Raw genomic sequence first — 21,185 nt, forward strand, 5'->3', positions numbered from 1 at the left:
AACGTGAATGGACCGGATCGGGTGGAGTGGAGTGAAGGTGTGTGAATCTGAGTCGGGGTCAGCTTGGTTCGGCTCGGTCCACCTGTTTCAGGTGTGGCTACAGTCTACAGCAGATGGCGCGTCGTTTTGGAAAGATTCGAGGAGGCTCTGGTTGCGGCTGCTCCTCCTCCTGTGAGACAGTGGAACCGGAGAAGACGAGAGGTTGTTGGAGGCTAGAGTCTGATTGAGGAACGTTTGTCAAGCGGAAACGGTCTAGACCACGGTGTTCCGCTGCCGGTAGGGCGGAGGCGGCAGGACGGCGCCGGGTTTCAGGGAGAACTCCGACATGTACTCGGGGTTTTCGGCTACCGCCGGCCGTATGTGGCCGTTCTGCTTGTAGAAGAGCTTGGCGTTGGTGGAGCCTCCCTGGGCGCCGTCGGGCGCCGCCTGGCTGGACGACTTGGGCGGCAGGCTGTGCTGCCAGTATTCTGGATTGTCAAAGGTCACCTTCAGCTTCTTCCCAGTGGCTTTGCCTGACGTCTGTCCTCCGTGCTTCAGCATGCTGGCGGGGTGGGCGGCGGCGTGGATCTGGTACGCTGGCAGGCTGCCGTGCCCGACGGGAGCCGAAGTGGACAGGGCACCTGGCTGGCACGCCTGGGCCTGGGCAGCAGTTCCTGTTTGGCTCTGGCCGGCGGAGCCGCCACCTGGAATGCCAGGTTGTCCCGCAGGTTTGACAGCGTGGTGGGTGTGGAGGATGTGAGCCGGCGGGCCGTGGTGGCAGGGCAGGCCAGACGGAGAGGGCTGGGCCAGGGGGAGGGGGTAGTGGGGCAGGCCGGTCTGGATGGTGAGGGGGAGGTGGGAGCCTGAGGCTGCGGCTGAGATGGAAGAGGAAGGCTGGGTGGGAAGGGGCAGACCGTTTCTCCTCAGGGCCTCCAGGCCCAGCTCAGCGGGGCTGTGGAAGGTGTTGAGGTACAGCGGCTCGTTAATGTACTCATCCTCTCCTTTGGGCTGGCTGTTGGGTGTGCTGTGGTAGCCCGGGTTGTCCAGAGCGTGGATCTCGCCGTTTTTACGTCGAGAGACAAACGGGTTCTCCTCAATTGGATTCAGGTATTCTGCAGCACAGATAAGAAAAGGAGAGGGAGGGGAGGGAAGAACGTGGAGAACAAGAGAGAGTGTGTGTGAGAGAATATGAGAATAAGACCGACACAAAGAAAAAGATCCAAAGACACTGATCAAGGGAAAGAGAAAGCAAACGAAATAGAGAATGAGAGAGAGTAAAGGGAGAGGGATCATTTGCTAATGAGTGAAGATGGAGATGATAATGGTGATAATGGTGGCCACTCAGGACCAGAGGGGCACCTTGCCAACATTTCCTTGGCACTGGAAACTCCATCTGCCCGGGGTGAAAACGCCAGCTAAAGGACCCCTCTTCACCGCTTCCAAGTACTATAATAGTGGGGTGCGAAACCTATTGATTTTGCCCACTCCTCCACTCCTTGACATTGCATCAGATGCATTTTGCTTCAGGCTTTGTTATATTTCGAGCAGCTCAAAAATCAAAGACGATAGTGCAAAAGCAGGGCTGATGGACTGAATTATGATCAAAGCCCAAACATGACTCTGTAGTAGCTGACATATGCCGGCATACATGGAAACTCAGTGGGAATTTTAATCAATGGAATGAAATGAAATGAACAGACAAAGTGACAGAATGACAGACAGAATACACTACAAAAGATCATATTTACTATGTGAATGAGCAAAGAGATAACAGAGAATATAGAACGGAAATGGAATGGAAAATAACTTCCTCTTTAAGCAGATGAGCAGTGTGAATGAGAGCTTGCTGCATCAAAAAATGACTTACAGCATGAGAAGGAAAGGGGTACACTAGGCTAGAATTCAACAAGTACACATAAAATGCAACTTGTTTTACATTTAAATTGTGTTTTTGTGTGTCTTTTTGTAGAACAGGATCTTCACAAGAACTCATGGGAGTTTGCGGTGCACTTGCTCTACTTCTTGTTTTTATTCCCACTCCTCTATACCTGCGGCATCAAACCTCATCGTCTACAGAAAATAATTTTCTACAAATCATGTCTGTTCTTTATCGAGTGGTGTGTAATTAATAAAACGAAGCAAAAGTTCTTTAAGTGTGAAAATTGTGTGAAATAACATTATGAGTCTTCACACCTTGCTGAAGCTGTGGATTTTCACACGACTCCCACAATCCTCTTTACATATTCGGAAAGAACTATACATCATCGCCACAAATGCACCGTGGGACTGTGCAGAGTCTGTACTTGTTGTCCTTGTTTTTAGCTTTGTTTTCTCTAAAGTACTTTGCGACAATCCTGTTTGTAAAAAGCGCTCTATAAAATCAACTTGACTCGACTCTCAGGGCCGGTGCTAAGTGATTCCTGTGGCAATGCAATAAATACACCATCAGTCTCTTAGTGTCAGCTAGAGCAGTGGTTCTCAGTGTGGGGTCCCGGGACCACCAGGGGTCCTTGAGGGGGTTCCAGGGGGTCCCCAGCAAATTGATGTATTGGTAAACTTATTAAACTTATAAGCATTATTTCATTTACAAGAAGTTAACACAATTAGAAAATGTAGAAGAATGATTATTTTGGTCATAGTTTCACTGTTGTCTCTCTACCTACAATACAGATAGTCATGGAATTCTGGACAAAATCATATCTGACAAGAAAAATATTCTCAGATTTGGGTCCGAGAGACAAAATCTCATCAAATGGGGGTCTGTGGCTCTAATGTGGACTAAATTAGGGGTCCTCGATATGAAAAATGTTGAGAATCACTGAGCTGGAGTACCTGAGGAGCTCTTGTCCTTCATGGGCGTCATGTATCCGTCCTCGTCCGTGTCCCCTCTGGGTCCCCGCTCCCCCAGGAAGACAGTGGGGTCGGCGCTGTACCTCTGGCCCCCGCTGTCCTCCCCCCCAGCCCGGCTGAGGCTCTTCTTGTGCAGGGTCCCGTTGCAGCGCTGGTCCTCCAGCAGGGCCGGACCCGGGCCCCCTGCGGCCTCCTGGGCCACACAGGCCGGGGCCCCAGCTACAGAGCCCTCTTCAGGGCCTGGACCGCCGTCCCGATAGCCAAACTGGTTCTGGGGTAAAGGGTGTGTGGGGTGGGAGGAGGGGAAGAGGTAGTAAGAGAAAAGAAAAAAAGGCGATATGATGTTATAGAACATGATCTAAAGTTGTGAGCACACCTACAGTTTGTCTTCTTTTCTCTGAACTGTAGTGCAAAAGTTTACTTTGTTGCATGTTTGCATTTGCATTCGGACTTACAAGTAGCTTGTTTATTGATATTAGAGTTTTAGTAACCTGTCATACCATGAGGTTTACATTAAGAACACATGAAGAAATAGCTAAATATGAAAGTCTCCTTATACCCATCAAACCACATGTATTGGGTTTATTTCCTGTGGTTGGTCCGGATTACCTTTCTCACCCTTAAAGCAATATTCCACTTAGTTTTAACATGGGGGTTATTTGGCACTTTACTGCCATGAAAACCAGAATATAAACTAATCACCAAGATCGGATGCAGCTGGACGAGTTTGTAGCATTTGGATTTTTACTTCCCATTCATTTGGATCTGTTGTTGAATATGTTCACGAATGAAAATGTCAGTTTTCAAGCTATTTTCGTGGCCTCATTAAAATTAATGAGAAGTTAAAATCCGAACACTACAAACTCGTCCAGCTGCATAGGATCTTGGTGATTAGTTTATATTCTGGTTTTCATGGCGGTCAAGTGCCCAATAACCCCCATGTTAAAACTAAGTGGAATATTTCTTTAACAAACCGCACCACAGTTCACGTGGAACAGGATAGAGTCCCGCATTTTCAGGCGCCACCAGAGTTCAGATAACATAACAACACTCCAGAGTTCGATTAAACCGCTCCAAACGTGCTTGGTGTAAACGCTCCCTGATTCATTGAAAGTTACCCAGCTTGCAAGACTACAGAGCTATAGCCAGGAAAGAAAAAAACAAAGTGTGAGCCAGAGTTATGCCACCTGTGGGGAAAGAAAGTAAGACATTTAACCCCTGATGCTGCCTGCTGAAGGTAAAATTCTCCAACAAAGTTCTGTGGGTGTAGTCATCAGCCTTAAGGGACCGCAAGGGGCCAGCAAGGCAAAGCTACAATTCAAATACCTGCACCTCAAAAAAGAACAAAAAAAACCCACAAGAAAATACAAAACATGACATCTGAAGTGAAGGGTTTCTTATGGTGCTGTGTTGACTTGCCGGGGGCTATTTCACCCAGGCCTACTCTTCTGCACTCTTTCCAACTGCAAGCACTACAGCAGCAATTACAGGAAGCAGCGCTACAAAACACAACAGAAAAAAAAAAAAAAAAAAAATAAACATCCTGGGGTTATATCTGTCCACCTCCTCCCACTGTCTTCCCTCCATTGCCCCCTTTGCAATCAACTTTCTCCTCCTCCAAACCTCTCTGTTCATCCCGTCTTCAAAGCCGGTCATTATCCTCTCCTCTTTTCAAGTACGAGCGAGAGCAAATCAGCCCAGATTAGATAGCCGCTTGTATCGGGTGGCGTCTGCGCCGCAACCTGAATAACTAACTTCCCCTGGCAAAGGCAGCCGATGGATTTTGACAATGAATTCCGTTCCCTGTCTGGGCGCGCGAGGCTTTTGACTGCATAATAAAAAGAGTTTCCGTCGGCGATAGGGGGCATTGACCTTGAAGATGCGGGACCCTGGATGGATTACGGTGTGTGCTTGCGTGTATGTGTGTGTTTGTCAGGGAACAAAGGGGGGGGTAAAAATACATAAGATGCAGAACCATGGGCCGGCTGCACGTGCTGCATGCTGCAGAGCAAATAGACTCATTGTCTCTAAGTAAACGGCCCCAGCATTTTAAGGCAGCGTCTGTTATTTGCTTACGGAGGCCCGGGTAATGAAACCTGGGGCCAGGGGAGCCGGCGGATAAAGAGCCCAGGCTTCAGTCACACACGCTGGGATGGAAATGATGGAGGTGGGCCATTAGCAGAGCGGGAGTGGGAGGACACATTGGAAATCATTGGTGTATTGGAAGTTGTTAACCACCTTGAGCACTTAGAAAGGACATTGAGTTGAGCCGTTTTTGACCGGGTAGCCCTTAAATGTATAATACATTGAGGTTGAAATTGAATCAGTAGTCTTTGAGTGATTTTTCTAAAAATTATGGGTCATTAACACACTAAAGGATATTTAATTATGTCTGACTGTTTGAATATCGTCACTGTCAGGTGAAAACCCTGTATCTCCAAAATGTCAACTTTTCAGGAACTAACAAAAACAGCCTTGTTTCAGCTTGATCACAATGCATTTTTGACTTTATCCTGTAGATTTTCTTTTGGTTTCGTAAGGCCAAGAGGTCGAAGAATTTTCTCAACCCTCTGAGGAACATGTAATAATAATAATCCTTCATGTTTTCCAAGTGAAAACAGGAAAATCACCAAAACTGGAGTTACATGGTTTTCACAGGACAACAGTGATATGAGATTGTGTTCATATACACTCTTAAAAATGTAATTTTCAAGACATTTCTGTCTACAGACTGTGGATGTCTATGCGTGCATGTATGTGTGCACGTGTGAGAATATAATACGTTTACATTAAAAGGTTTCATTGCAAAATAAGATATTTGAAAAAAAGGCATATTCCTTCAACAAAAGCATTACTAGCATAATTATACCATAAAATCACTGCAGAATATTGCACTGGATGACACTGTAACCCTCTCAAGACTTTGGCTTACAAAATCATAACATTATAAGGAGATGCGATAATTTGTATGTTTGTCAAGGGGATGCATAGCACTTTTCTGTTCTTCGTGTGTAAGCGATGTTCTTACTCTGTTGGAGTCGACGCGCGGCCTGGTGGTGTAGGACGGAGGGGCCATGTTGAAGGTCCGAGGCACCAGGTACTCCTCAGCATCCATGAAGTCCTCCAGGTCCTCCTCATCCAGGAGGCTCTGGAAGAACTTACTGTCGTTGGGGCTGGGAAGCTTCATGCGGTCGTCTCCCTGTCGTACACACAGTACAAATAAACACACACAAACAAATAGGCGGCATTAAAAACCAGCTGTTCATTGCAAAATAGGTCCGTCTCAAAAAGCCACTGGTCACACTTTATTTCGATAGTCCAATGCTGATACTCAACTTCCTATCAAGTGACTATAATGTGTCACTAAAAGGTTTTCTGAGTTTCAGGTAACACTCACAATAGTGTGAAAAGTAGTCTGGGTTAGGGTTAATCTTAGGGTTAATTTGAATTAGGGTTAGGCTTGGGGTTTAGGGTTACATAGTCTACTGAGATGCAGCAAATAGGCAAGTGACACTTTGTTGTTGTATCTACTTTTTGTCACCTGATAGTTTTTTGAATATCAACAATGGACTATCCAAATAAAGTGTTACCAAGTCATTTCATCTACTGCAGAGATCAAAATTCTTCAAACATCTGCCAATGGGGTGAAGAAATGTCATTTGTGTCCAATACAAATCGACATAGTACAAGAGTAACGTTATCTTGACTCAAGAGCAATCTGCCTTATTTAAAGACAGTGTCATTTCTAAAAGTTAACATTTAAAATATTATTAAACTGTCAAGACTTTTAAAGCTCTTGAGCTGAGATAATATAATTTCATGCATTTGTAAGACTTTTGGGGGACCTGCAGACACCCGGATTTGTAATTGTGCAATGATGAAATGTATTTAAAGAAAGTTTTAGTACTCGCATTTAAGAAGTTTTGTATACTTGGTTTAAGGAAAACAAGATTTTAAGACTGAACATGAGCCTAAATGACATGTTAAAATTGTCATTTTTTGCAGTGTTTAATATCTGTTATTCCATTGCATTTAATCAATTGTTGGTCCTGAAAAAGGAATATACAAAAATGTATTACAAATATTTTTAATGCATATCATATACATAAAACCTTAAAAGGCCTTGTATGCACAGAAATAAAGCATTTTAATTCTTATTCAGTTTTATAGTTTTTTTTTACAGTTTTATACTATAGTTTCTTGGATTGTCGTTTTTTTTTCGGTTAGAAATCAACCCAGCTGCACCAGACTCTTTTGATTGACAGGTGCTGATACGTCTACAGGTGTTTTTTTGAACTTCCATTTCACTCCAACTGGCATTACAAATATCTCAGAAAGTTTCAAATGTAACTTGATGGAACCTGCAGACACCCAACTGCTGTTTCACTCGGAAAAAAAACACAAAAACCCTCAGAGGATTGCGGTTTTCATTGAAACACTGCTACGGTGACTTGATTTGCGAACGGTCGCATGGAGAGGCCTTATTATCCAATGCTCCAGCAGCGAGCCTGTCGAGGCAAACAGACCTGGATGACCAGGTAGCGCTGGGGGTCACGGGCCATTCTGCAGAACTCGGCGGCCAGCTCCTTGAACTTCGGCCTGCTGTCGGCGTCAATCATCCAGCCTGGGGAGGAGAAAGAGACAGACGGACAGGGGACGCAGGAGGGGAGGGGAGGTGGGATGGAGGAGATAGAGAAGGGATGGAGGGGGAAAAGGAAGGGGGTCGATGGAGAAAGGAAGTGGAAAAGGTTGAGGATAGGAGAGATAAAGAAGAGATAGTAAGGAAAGGCGGTGGAAGGAAAGAGGGAGAGGATGGTTGAGGGAAAGGAAGGAAGAGAGAGACGAATAAGGGAGGAGTGGAGAGATCGAAAGAGTAAAAGGAGGAAAGAGGAGAGAGGGGGAGGGAAAGGGAGAGAGTGGGAGAGAAGGAGATAAAGGGAAAAGATGGATAATGGGCTGAGTGAAGGATATTGTCTGAATTGGAGCAGTATGTGCAATGAGAAAGAGTGTGTGTGTGTGTGTTTGTGTGTGTGTGTGTGTGTGTGTGTGTTTCCCACAACACTCCAGGATAGTTGAGTAGAATTGCAAGTTATCGATTGTTCACAAAATTGTCTAATCTTGTAGTTTCTCAACCTTTAGCTTAACCTTTAGCAAGTTTCTTTGGTAGTTTATTGCCATTCTCCCTGGAAGATTACTGTTGATTTGCTATTGCTTTGGCAGTTTGTCATCCTGCATGTTAGTAATTTCATTCCAAAATAAAATATCCACATCGGAAAAATAATTGAAATACACACAACTGGGGGTGGAAAACAAGCGTGGCTTCGCTGCCACTGAAATGACTTTAAACTGTCTAAACTGATGGAAAATAATTATTTAGTCAACAAGGATCAGTTCAGATAAGATTGATTTGAAAAAAATATGTACGATAAAAATATTTGCAAATCTAAGATTAGGGCCCATGTTTTTTAGGAGTTTAGTGGAGTTTAGAGGAGTTTATTTCAAGATACTATACATATTATACATATGTTTGCTGCTGTATAATCCCTATAAGAATACTGCAGAAAGGGGAAAACACACAATGACAACAGCAAATTCTATTTATTTTCACCTTAATTGATCCCGGGAAGACTGAATGAACACAGATGCTCTCTTTCAGCACACATTCATACCTCTTCTACTGTTGGAGACTGAGCAGTTGGAGGTTAAGTGCCTTGCTCAAGGGTGTCTCTGGAGTATGTACTGAGGCAAGGGGAGAGTGTTTATTGTTTCAGTCACAAGGCCACTTTTCTCTCCTCCAGACTCCCGGCTGCAGTAAACACAGCACAGCCTGAAGGGGAGCTGAAATGCTGCTTGGCGTCTCCTAAGACGATGGTTCCCAAAGTGGGGTCTGGGGCCCTCCGGTGGTCCCTCAGGGGGTTCAAGGGATCCCCCAGCAAAATGAGGACGAGTTTAATTTTTGTTTTAGCAATTAGTGTAATGATAAAATGCATAAGGGTGATGACAGTTCTCAATCTCCCCACTGTTATTACCTCAGCACTTTTATGCAGTTGTACATTAATCATAACAAAATCTCATGAATCTCAAATGGGACAAAATCAAATGGGGGTCCAAGCTCTAATGTGTATCTATTTGGGGGTAAACAAACTTGAAAAAGTGACTCTTCATCCACACAGGCGTCTGCTTTTTGCAATGTGATTTACAGTCACTTGTTGATCTAAAACCAGTTCTCCTTAAACTCCGACCCTCACTGCTGTCATCTCACCTCTCCTCTTTCGCTCCGCTCATCTAATTTCCGCTTCTAGCGCCCCACGCAGGCACATTACCTAAATGAGGTGCAATTACTCCGGCAATCAAACTCCATTTCCTCTCTCTATCGGGACGGTACGGAGGCAGCGGGACGTGCAGTGTTACGGGGGAATCAAATCACAAACAACGGCTCACAGTCAACATGTAATTAGAATTAATGTGGCCAATTGCAGTTTTTTTCCCTTCTGGCTCTTGATAGGGTGGCCTGACCCTCCGCTTGCTCCACTCAACGCTTGACCTGCTGGCTAATTCAGAAACACATAAAGTTAATGTGTTTTGTGTTTTTTGTTTTTTGTTCATATAGGCATGATTGGATGATTGGACTTGTCACAAGAGGCGGGACATACTGTAGGACCTAGCGGAGCTGTTATGTTCAGGGGTCTGTAGCATTGCATTGTGGGTAGAATCGACCTCTGGGAAGTGTAAGTTCCTCAGCATTGTAGTGGATAAAAACAACAGTGCTGTATGGCAACTGTTGCATGTATGAAACACGTTATACTGCAAGTACAAACTTAAGTAAAAGTAAAATTACTGACTTTAAAAAATACTCAAAAAAGGGCAAATGCACAAAAAAGCTACTCAATTACAGTAATTAGTTGATTCCACCCTTGCATTTAAAACAGTATTGTTCAGATTGTACCTACTACACACAACTAGTGCATGAAAAAATGTCCCTTCTCCAGAAGGAAAGAAATCAATTGGATTTGTTTTTAGGCTCAAAAGGCTGCGGGGCTTTCATGCTGGCTTCCACATTGTCCAAAAACCATTGGCAGTGCTTTCTCATTTGGAAACAGCAATCAGATATTATGACAGTCATTTCAGTTGGAATAAGAATTTTTTTTTTCTAGGGATCACATTTCGATATCACAAGCCCAAAGCCTGGGAAAGCAAACGCCACATTTTACATTTTAGGCATTCGTCTGATGCTCTTATCCAGAGCGACTTACAGTGAGTGCAATAGTAGAATAAGCTTAAATTCCTAGATCGCCAAAAAATTTCAAGCAGCCAATAAATAAAGGGCGCAGTAATCTTAGCGCTTAGTGAATATTCGTGCGACCGTAGAACGATTACATGAGAGCAGAGTGCTTGGGAATCGAAAAGGAATAAGAATTAAGGAGAAATAAGAGACTTTTTAAGAGAGCAGTTAGGAGATATCACTCGCCGGGGAGAGGCTGATGTGAGGTTCCTCTTTGAAAAACGAAATTTCAGCCTGTAACAGGAGGGTTACTCCACCGTTGGGGAGTTTAGACCGGGTGGAGCGATGACCAGGCTGGTGCAGGGAAGCGGGATAGCCAAGCAGCCGGTAGTGGCAGAACACAGAGCGTGGATTGGCGTGCGGGACTGGACCAGCGCCTGGAAGTACGGGGGCAGGAGGGAGGGGGTGGATCCCGTCGCAGCCCATTGTAAGCCAGCACCGGGGGCTTTAATTCAGCCATTGGAGGGAGTGTAGGAGGGTGGCTGGAGGGGAGATTTTGGGGAGGATGAAGAGGAAGCGGGCCGCAGAGTTTTGGATGAGCTGTAGCGGGCTGGGCGGATGGTTTTCGGGGAGGAGGGAGAGCCGCAGTCGTCCAGATGGGACGCGACTTGAACAAGGATCTGGGCTGAGTCCCCTGGTGGGGAAGGGTCTGATTCAATGGGTGTTGTGTAGACCATAAACCAGCAGGATTGGGGTTGTAGTGGGTCTCGCATGGCAGCTGGTAGTCCAGAGTCAAAACGAGATGGTCCCTCTCTTTTTCCCCTCTCTATTTCTCTGTCCCATCCCTTCATTTCCCCTCCCTCTGCTCTTCTCTCTGTCATGTTTTCTCCTTTCTTTCTTTACCTGTCGGCTTCTCTCATTCATACGCACGTGTTTCTCTGTAACTATCTGTGTGTTTTTTGTGTCTGATCATGTGTACACCACCAGTCAAAAGTTTAGACACACCTGATTGAATGTTTTTCATTCTCTTAAAGCCATTTTGATCTAAAGGCTTATGCTTGAAATTAGTTTCTTAGACAAATATAAATAGTGAAGTTGATCCTATGTATGAATTTCTTTCCAAAGCCTTTGCCTTTCCGTCAAGGCAAAGGGCGGCAACCTTAAAGAATCTAAAACATAAGATAGTTTTGATTTGTTTAACACTTTTTTGGTCACTGCATAATTCCATTTGTGTTATTTCATAGTTTTGATGTCTTTACTATTATTCTAAAATGTGGAAAATAGTAAAAATAAAGAAAAATGTGGTATGTCCAAACTTTTGACTGCAGTGTAGGTGCATGTGTGTGTGTGTGTGTGTGTGTGTGTGTGTGCATGTTCGTTTTCTCACATTTGACCATGACCATGTAGACGTCTATGGTGCAGATGGGCGGCTGGGGCAGGCGCTCGCCTTTCTCCAGGATGTCCGGGATTTCCCGCGTGGGGATGCCGTCGTACGGTTTACCTCCGAACGTCATCAGCTCCCAGATCGTCACTCCTGGAGAGGGAGAGAGAGAGAGAGAGAGAGAGAGAGAGAGAGACAAAGAAAGAGAGCAAGATAAAGCGGATTGACATCGATAAGTAGGCGAGTGGGAGAGAGACGGAAGTGAAGGAAGCAGGATGTCCGGTCATTTCCCTCCTTCCTCCCACAGCTAATGAGCATAAGAAACAATGACGTCTACTCGTACGGGTGAAAAACAATTAAAATGTTGTTTTAATTCTGTGCACCCACCATAACTCCACACATCGCTCTGATGGGTGAACTTCCTGTAGTGGATGCACTCCAGAGCCATCCATTTAATAGGCATCTGAGGAGAGAGAGGGAGGGAGGGGGGGAGAGATGGAATTAAAGAGAAAGGGATGGAGGGAGGGAGGGATAGAAGATGAGGGGGAACCGATAGGAAGAGGCAAAGAGCAAAAAAAATTTTGTATTTATTTATGCAGGAATTACAGACAATTTGCCCTATCTCTTAACCTCCCGCATGTGAGATATCGGGAAATTGACAGCGCTTTCAAGCATGGGCTCGGCTTTTGCATTGTTCAATATTACTCAAGCACTGCGATTGATTAGCTTCAATCTAACCCAGTGATTATCGATAGCGAGCGCACATTTTAAGATACTAAACGAAATTGTATTGGCCATTTGTCTCACATTATCCCAATGGCAATTAGGTTTCTAATCGGCGGTGTGTGTGAAATAGCAGCAATAACGGCGGGGCCTTTGACATTCCTGACAAGGACAATGGCTCGTATCGCCGTATCCTGACTATCATATGATTTTCATACCGACCGCAGAGGGGAATTTTCAGCTGCAGAGCCCACTGAGCAAGGCAATTATCTGGCCTATTGCTGCGGTGAAGTACATCGAACACACACACACACACACACATATATGCACGCGCTTGAACACAGGACGCACACACATTGGTCATTTAACATACAGCTCCCCCCCCGCCGCCTCCTCCTCTCCTGCGGAAGCCTGACACACTCGCTCGCTCTTCAGGGAAATGAACAGGAAGAGGGGAAATGAAATGCTTCAGGTTGGAGATGTGGCACGGGGGCCGCCACTTTCATCTCTGCTGATTTATCCCCCATGGCCTGTCTATTTTTACAGCGCACATGTGTATCTGCTGACAACAGCGCTCGTTTATCAAGTCGTCAGCGAGCGCCGACAGACGTCAAGGACGGAGATGTTTGCCCGGTCTGGTTTATGAAAATATTCTCGTTGTAAATAACGGCTCAACATCCATGTTAAAGCCCAGCGGTTATATTATATTCAGGCTTCCGGTCGAATGTGAGCAGCGATGAACAAGCCGAGTTAAATGAAAAGTTAATCGGGCCGATTTGCATAGCAAGTCTCAAGCGAGGACAAGAAAAGGGACTTCTGGTTATTGTGTTCTGGGCCCCCAAACAAAACAAACTTATTGGAAGCGGAGTATTATTTGTTTGGATGCAGTCCTTGTAACAGTAAGTTTGCCAGACTTCACCCGACCAAAAATGTTTTACAACGAAATTGTCAGAAAAGGCTTCGTGAGACACATAATGCTTGTTGCCCTCGGGTTTTTTTTTTTCTTTCCGCATTTCAATAACAAGCAGAGAACTGTTTGTCCACCGGTCCAACACACACACACACACACACACACACACACACACACACACACACACACACAAACTTTCAGACTAGATGTGAGATTGAACTTGACAAAATAAAAAAATGAAAAAAAACAAAACCCTCCAATCTTTGTATTCTTACAAGAAAATGTTTGTTTTACGACCGGATCATTCACTTGCTTGCTGAATAATAGTGAATTACAATAGCGGTGTACAAGCTATTCAGATGCACACACACACACACACACACACACAGTATCTCTCTTCCACAGCCACCAGCAGCGACCTTTCATTTTATTACTTTTTTTGTTTCAGTATTTTCAATATATACTTTTGTTAAGCGTTTTTGTCGCATTGCCCTGAGCCACACGAGTGTAACACACACACACACACGCACACACACACACGCCTCCACTTACACCAACCTTGCCCCCGTCCGCATTGTACTCCTTCTCGTCAGCGTCCAGCAGGCGCGCCAAGCCGAAGTCGGTGATCTTGATGTGGTTGGGCGACTTCACCAGCACGTTGCGGGCTGCCAAGTCCCTGTGGACCAGCCTCCGCTCCTCCAGGTACATCATCCCCTGAGGCGAAGGGAAGGAGGGAAGGAGGGAAGGAGGTTAGGGAAGGAGAGGAAAGCAGGAGATGACACTTTGAGTCCTCGCATGGCGTACGTTTATCATTTCATCTTTTTTATGCTATCTGAACAGTCTGAGATCGTCGATGCGGTAAATGTCAGCACTAACATAAAATCATTGTCATAACTGTCATCATCATTAACCGCCCACCCACACACACACACACACACACAGACACACACACACACACATGTACAGACATTTAAATGCACAATCTTTCATCGTTATCACATCTCAAAACTGTGTGAGAGAGAGAGAGGGAGAGAGAGAGAGAGAGAGACTTAGACAGGTTTTACTAGACTATTGCTGTGTTCCAGAGATGTCAGAAAGTCAGAAATTCTGACTTCTACTCACAAAAAACTGCAATGGAAAGTCAGAATCCCAAATAGGAAACTCAAGATTTCTCAACCCCGAGGCTTCCAAGATACAGTTATCTGACATAAACACTGCATGGCATTACTTTTAACATGTTTATAATCCAGGAAAACACATTTAAGTGTGATTTTCAGCATTGCATGAGCTTAAATCTATCAAAACAGCTGTATGGCAAATTGTTAAACATGTGCACTACCAGTCAAAAGTTTGGAGACATATTTTTCTTTATCTTTTACTATTTTTCACCTTTTAGAATAATAGTAAAGACATCAAAACTATGAAATAACACAAATGGAATTATGCAGTGACCAAAAAAGTGTTAAACAAATCAAAAGTATCTTATACTATCTTATAGCACAATAGGAGAAAGATCTGGGTGTACCTCTCACAACAGATCAGTGGGAGGCTATACTGAGTCGTTCAAACTATCTTTCGAATTGTGTGAGGTATAAAGTTATACAAATGAAGATTTTGTTTAGGGTAAATGTGAAAGATTTTTTGTGCAAAATATTGGATATAAAATTCCCATTATGTCCAACAGTGGGTCTACTGGGAAGTAAGATAGACGGAGTAACCTCAAAAGAATTACAACACTTGATTGGATTAGCCTTTCTCTCAGTGAAACGGACAATACTTATTAATTGGAAGGTGAGGAAATTAAATTGTTTCAATATAGACAGCTGGCTTAAAGATTATTTGGATTTGGTATCTATGGAACAAGCAGCATCGGTTCTTCAAGATCTGGGCAGTGGCCACACAGGCTCTTTGAGTCTAATCATGTCAGTTTTGAACAAAAGCTAAATAAATTAGGATGCACATTAATAATAACAGCCAGTGGAGACTAGGAGTCCCTGTTTTGTTTTCATCTCTTATTTATTTATTTTTTTGTTTTTGTTTTTACTTTCACTTACGCATGTATGTGGTACTTACAAACGAGCATACATGGTGTATGTTGCTGGTCCACAAGGCCATGATGGCAATTATATAGGCCTATGCTGGTGTATAGCATCCTGAATAGATTTGTGTTGATATAGAGTTTTTTGATATCCCTAGTTCGAACTCAGGCGGTGAGAGGTAATCATCAAGACACTAGGGGCTTGATGGTTTCCTTCCCACCCCCCAAGATATGAAAATGTTTTTGTTTTATTGTAAACATGCTTTCAAATGGCTTTAAGATAGGTATCCTGCCTCTCTGTCCCGAACCTGGTCCCGATGGAGTGATGTGTTATATCCTGCCCTGTCAGTGTTTCTGTATATTGTTTTTGTTGTATTATAAATCTGGAAAATAAAAAATCTATCTGGAAAAACCCCCAACTATCTTATACTTTAGATTCTTTAAAGTAGCCGCCCTTTGCCTTGATGGAAAGGCAAAGGCTTTGGAAAGAAATTCATACATAGGCATCAACTTCACTATTTATATTTGTCTAAGAAACACATTTCAAGCATTTAAGCATAAGCCTTTAGATCAAAATGGCTTTAAGAGAATGAAAAACATAGTGCATTCAATCAGGTGTGTCCAACTTTTTGACTGGTAGTGTACATCTGAATTGTAAAGCATTTGTTAAAACAGGTATTGGTTGTGCTGGTAGTGCGCAGCATCAACAGCTACTTCTTGCAGTGTGTTCAAATGATAGGGTAAACTTGTCGGGTCGTAACTGAGTTTGTGTCTCTGACATGTCGCCTCTGTGTCCCTTGTAATTGGGGCCATTTTCAAGATGGCTGGGCAGGGAAAACAATGGATGTCCTTCCAATTTGTTAACGTTGATTATGAACGCCCGATGAGCAAAGCAGTAAGGGGAAAAACAACAAAGCCTTGAGCGGAGCAAATGGCAACTTTGTTTTGCAGCCTTAATTTGTTGCTCAATGGACTGGATGTAGCTGGGACTCTTGACAGTCGCACAAAAACCCATTTGCACCCATGCGAGCGTGCTGATACACACACACACACACACACACGCACGCACCCACCCATTATCCTGATGGCAGAAGCACAAGCTCACACACATACCAGCTCAAAGGTACACACCCACGCAAACACATACACACACACACTTTATCCTCCTGGCAGACACACAAACACACACACTAGCTCAAAGGTACACACAAACAAATGCACACACGTCACCTTGCCCTCATGAACACAAACACGCACATGTAGAAGCGCACACCCAAACACACACCCGAACGCTGACGATATCATCCTGCCTGCACGAACGCAAACACACACATGCGTGCACACACATATACCACACACACATACACCTTCCTCGCTCATCCGTGCACACAGCTGAGCAAAACCGCCAGATGAGCAGGCAGACAAGGCAAGGCTAGGCCAATTGAAGTGTATTAGACTGGATGTTAAACAAGTGGATGCCACTTTGCAGGTGGATCAATAAAAACACCTCGGCGCAGAGAGAGAGGCAGTCATTGTACTCAGCAGACAATGAAGAATTTCAACCAGGCCGCACGCCTCCGCCGGCGCGAGAGAATCATTGCCCACTTTGAAATACTTATACGGCAAGCGAGACCGGCGAAGATGTATGCGTGTGTGTGTGTGTGTGTGTGTGTGTGCATACCGAGGCGTCCCGCACAAAGGGCTGAGAGAGGCAGATTGTGTTGAAACGCCGGTGGTGGCGAGCCGACCCCGCGCCGCGCAGCGCCGCCTCCCAGACGAATGTGAGGATAAATCGATAGTGCAGACGTCTGGCTCGCCGCCGGCTGAGCCCTCATCCATCATCCGGCGGCCTCGCGCAGACAGACACACACACACAGAGAGACGCGCGCACACACACACACACACACACACACGCTGACAGAGACCACCCGGAGACCACCTACACGCACAAGCAAAGACGTATTTCCATGGGGGGGATAAAGCGTACTGGGTGACTCTCTCTCGCGTGATCCTTCTATCTGTCCATCTGTTTGCCTCTCTCTCTCTCTCTCTCTTCCTCTCTCTCTCTCTCTCTCTCTCCCCACTGTCAGTTCATGACTTAACAACTGTGGGGTGAACAGAGGCCCGCTTCATCCACTTCCTCATCCTCTGTCCCTCTTTCCACTTAAGTCACGCTAAGTAGCTCCTGTGCCGCTTTCCTAGCTCTCAGTGAACACCCAGGAGCCTTGCCAATATGAAGACAATGCTGGGACAAGGCAGGGTCCCCCTCCTCCCCTACTGAAAGTGTATTTAAAATAGATTACTTCAGGGGGCCCGGGCAGGCGATCAATAACAATGCTGATTACAATAAGCCTGAAGACGACCGCGGCGCGCAATATTTATCCCCGACGTCGACATCGAGAGGAATTAGGAATCGATGGCCCACATAGTCCATTAATACACTTCGACTTAAAGTGACGGGGCAATGAGGGGAGGCCATCGCACTGACAGAGGAATGTACAACCGCTCAAGGAGCCAATTAATTTTCAGCCTCCCGGGGCAATAAACACCAGGGTCCCAGTGGAGAACGTGGGGGCAGCCTTGGTCTCAGGTCGCGAGGGTCCCGCTCGTCGTGCCACTTAAACGTTGCCTAACTATTACAATCCCCAGAGACCTGAGGTCCCTAAAAATGTAATTGGAAAAATCGTGTGACGCTACGAAACGCGGTTACATAATCCATATAGATCATCCAGGAACCTGCATCCAAGAGCAACTAATTAAACCTGCCATGGGTAAGTTTGGAAAACAACATTAGAATTCTGTTAGAACCCGCAGCCAAAAGCACAGTCCAACCTCTCCTTCCCTGTTATGCTCTCAATAATCCATCTGTTTACAGCTTCCCTTCAACCACACGGAGTACCTGAGTGTGATTGACAGGAGGAGGGGTGGTGGTGGTGGGGGGGGTGTGTCCCTGTCCTATTCCCAAGAGCTTCCCTGATTGGTTGGAGGCAGCGACATGCAGAACTTTCTTTGAAGGCAAAGTGGTAAGGCCTATTACTGGAACTCTTGCATCTCATCAAATGAATTATGGACCATCCTTTTGTTTGAAGAAATTGTGCAGGATTCAAGAAAAATAAAGTCCTTAACTGTGGCTTGCAACAGCCTAGATAAACACTGTGGCATTGTACACTGCTAAAAATTCCCATTGGTTTACTGCACTCAAAGTTCAAATTACTTATTTGCATTGCAGCTGACTCCAATCAGATTAAATGCGTTGATGTAAAATGGAGGAGAAATGTATTTTGTGTTTTTGAGTTTCCAGTGCTGTATAATACAACATCTCTAACATCTCTCTGTAAAAGTGTTATTTTGTCACCAAAAAGTACCTTCATTTGTATTCATTTTGTGCTATTAATCATTTTGTTAAAAACAGGTGTCAGTTTTTTCAAATGGTGGATATCTCAACTGTTTTTTTGTATATTAAGCAGGTTGTTTGTTATCCAGTTGTTCACAGCAAAGCGAAACAACACGTTTACATTCACATTTACAAGGTTATTGTTTGCTTTTGCAGAGATTGAGTGTGAAAAGAAATGGAAAGGCTTGATGGACAGATACTGTAAGAAAAAATACGTTTTTATATCGCAGCTACCATGTACACTACCATGATGTTGTATGGACAAGCCTACCTTCACCTTACAGTGCAATGACACCTACCATTCATTTTCTTTATCGTTTACTTTGTTGCATTTTTGCATTTGGGTCGTTTAGGTTCATGCTGCACAACTGTCCAGGGCTTGTCAACAAAACTCGACTCACAAGTGTCTCCTATGTATTGGGTGAAGTTTTGCCAACCTGTCATCCTGCAAGGCTGAATATGAGAATCAGTCAAGACTCACTTTAATATACAGAGAGCAAATAAACAAGTTGCTACATGATGACTTCCTCCTCTTCCTCCTCCATACTAAAAACAGGAGTGGAAAGGCCCAGGTCAGGGATTTCCTCCTGCCACCACCTGCCTAACCCTAACCTATCCCTATTATTTTTCTCCATGTGTATGTTTATTGTATGCATCTACATACCAAGGCAAATTCCTTGTATTGTGAAAACTTACTTGGCAATAAACCTGATTCTGATTATCCAATAGGCCGCTGCAGCGTGTCATGCTGTGAGCCAGAATACAGCTGGGTTTCTCGCACTGCTCCGACTGAATACCACTATTACCTTCTATGGGAGAAGTGCTGATCCACCCCCATCCTCTTCACCTTGACAGTATAGTGTGTGTGTGTGTGTGTGTTTATCTAAGCAAGTGAGTGAATACGCTCCGTGAAAGGGTGTGAATGAACAAACAAACAAAAAAGAAACCGTGCAGAATATGCACTTATTTCTGTGTCTCCATGAACAATGCTTGTCTATGTATTGAGTGTAAACACAGTGTAGCCTAAGCGTGGGTTGGGGAACACAATGACCCAGTTCAAGCCTCGAAAAGGAGTCTAGAAATATATAATTAATACGAGGAAAGAAGGAATAAAGGTTTCATTGAAGACCGGGATCCTGCGCAACAATAACGCTTTTCCATTTCTCATTGAAATAAAGTGAATAGGATGTTTGGAATGGAATAGAAGTGGTTTCTGTATTCACATCTACAGGGTTCAGTTTATATTAACCTACATCCACTCCTGTCGCCTATATTCACAGGAAAGTTTGACCTGCACCTTGATGTGTTATGATGTGAGGGCTTGAAGTGGTGGAAAAAGAAGAAACTGGACAGGCTTTCACACACATGTTGCCTTGGATACAGAGATGCAACTGTCTCATGAAAAACCCAGATGTACTCAACCGTCTAGTTTCAACGATCAGATGAAAATGGATAACGAAATCATATGCAAAAAAGGCACTCGTCTGAAGATACCAACAATACACAAGTGCAGTAAAACACTGCGCTAGCAAGATAGATATTTACATTCACAGCTAAAAATAACATTATGTTATATTTATTCCATGGTCCTGTACTTGTTCAATGTTGTTTTGATTTTGTTTCCTGCTGTCTTTCTGTTTTTTTTTTTTTTTTTATTGTTTATGCTTCTCTTATGTTCACTTCTTTGGCTGATGATCCACCTGAATTGTTGTTTGGACGTTGATGTTGATGATTTCAGAGAACACTTCCTATGCTTGGTGTGTTTTTTGGATGGTTTTGGTATTGACTTCACTGAAGCTATGAATTATGGTCGATTCCCTCTGAAAAATCTGCAGGTTTCCAAACTCTAAAAGTCATAGGAGGCTCCTAAAGTTCACATCAGAGCCCTTAAGCACTTGCTGATTTCGCAGCGAGACAGTTTAAGCCCTCGTGGACTTAGCGTGCCTCAAAGTCTGTGAAGCCGTGAGACCGGGTATTGAGATTGGGCCATACGACTTCATAGAGAAGGCCTTGGAAAAGAAAGATAAGGTGGCAGCGGGACATTTCCAGTCTGTGGCTACATTGTCTGACTCAAAACTAGCCCTTCTACAAAATGAAATCGCAATCTTCCCCACTCGTGATAGGCAAGAGGATTAGCATCTTGTATGGAAACATAGTCCTGGAGAGAGACGGACATCTCTGCTGGAAACGAGCAAAAAACAACACTAAAGTCGCCATTTTCTTCATTTACACACTGAAATCATATCGTCAAGCTGCAAGTGAAGAACTCAGTTGCAAAGAAAAATCATTACCCGAAGTTCATTATTCAATACCTCATAAATATAAATGATCCAGTCATTTTGTCACCAAAGGCAATAAGTTACCTTCTATCCATAAAAGTAGCGCCATTCGTTTTAATTTTGTGCTATCAATCATTTTACTAATAACAGGTGTCACTTTTTTTTTCCAAACGGCAGGTATAGGCTTTGTCATTTTGGAACAAAACTTCAATGTTAATGTTGACGTCAGAGCGGATGAAAGGTCGTCTTCAACAAGAGCAGCAGCTTTGAATACATTCGTTCAGTTCAGGAAAACATGTACTTGAACCTTATATGAAAGGTTCAGTGTGAAATATTTACCACGCGCATTTTTCCAGGAATTTTTCCCAGCAGCTCAGAGCATGCAGAGAGCTTTGTCAGGTCACGTGCG

The 21,185-nt window shown here is 44.2% G+C and overlaps 1 protein-coding gene across 1 annotated transcript in view; it reads right to left on the reverse strand.

The window, feature by feature from the left end:
* Window positions 1–252: 252 nt before the first annotated feature.
* LOC139912951 (receptor tyrosine-protein kinase erbB-4) overlaps window positions 253–21,185 on the reverse strand; it is a 139,879-nt gene continuing 118,946 nt past the window's right edge. The window contains exons 21-27 of the mRNA XM_078291242.1: window positions 13,624–13,779; window positions 11,820–11,895; window positions 11,439–11,585; window positions 7,356–7,453; window positions 5,858–6,028; window positions 2,812–3,100; window positions 253–1,091 (exon numbers count right to left, since the gene is read on the reverse strand). Of these exons, the coding sequence (XP_078147368.1) occupies window positions 253–1,091; window positions 2,812–3,100; window positions 5,858–6,028; window positions 7,356–7,453; window positions 11,439–11,585; window positions 11,820–11,895; window positions 13,624–13,779 (1,776 nt within the window). The remainder of the gene's footprint in view (window positions 1,092–2,811; window positions 3,101–5,857; window positions 6,029–7,355; window positions 7,454–11,438; window positions 11,586–11,819; window positions 11,896–13,623; window positions 13,780–21,185) is intronic.

Source organism: Centroberyx gerrardi, chromosome 21 (assembly GCF_048128805.1).
Source record: "Centroberyx gerrardi isolate f3 chromosome 21, fCenGer3.hap1.cur.20231027, whole genome shotgun sequence".
NCBI classification, from domain to species: Eukaryota; Metazoa; Chordata; class Actinopteri; order Beryciformes; family Berycidae; genus Centroberyx; species Centroberyx gerrardi.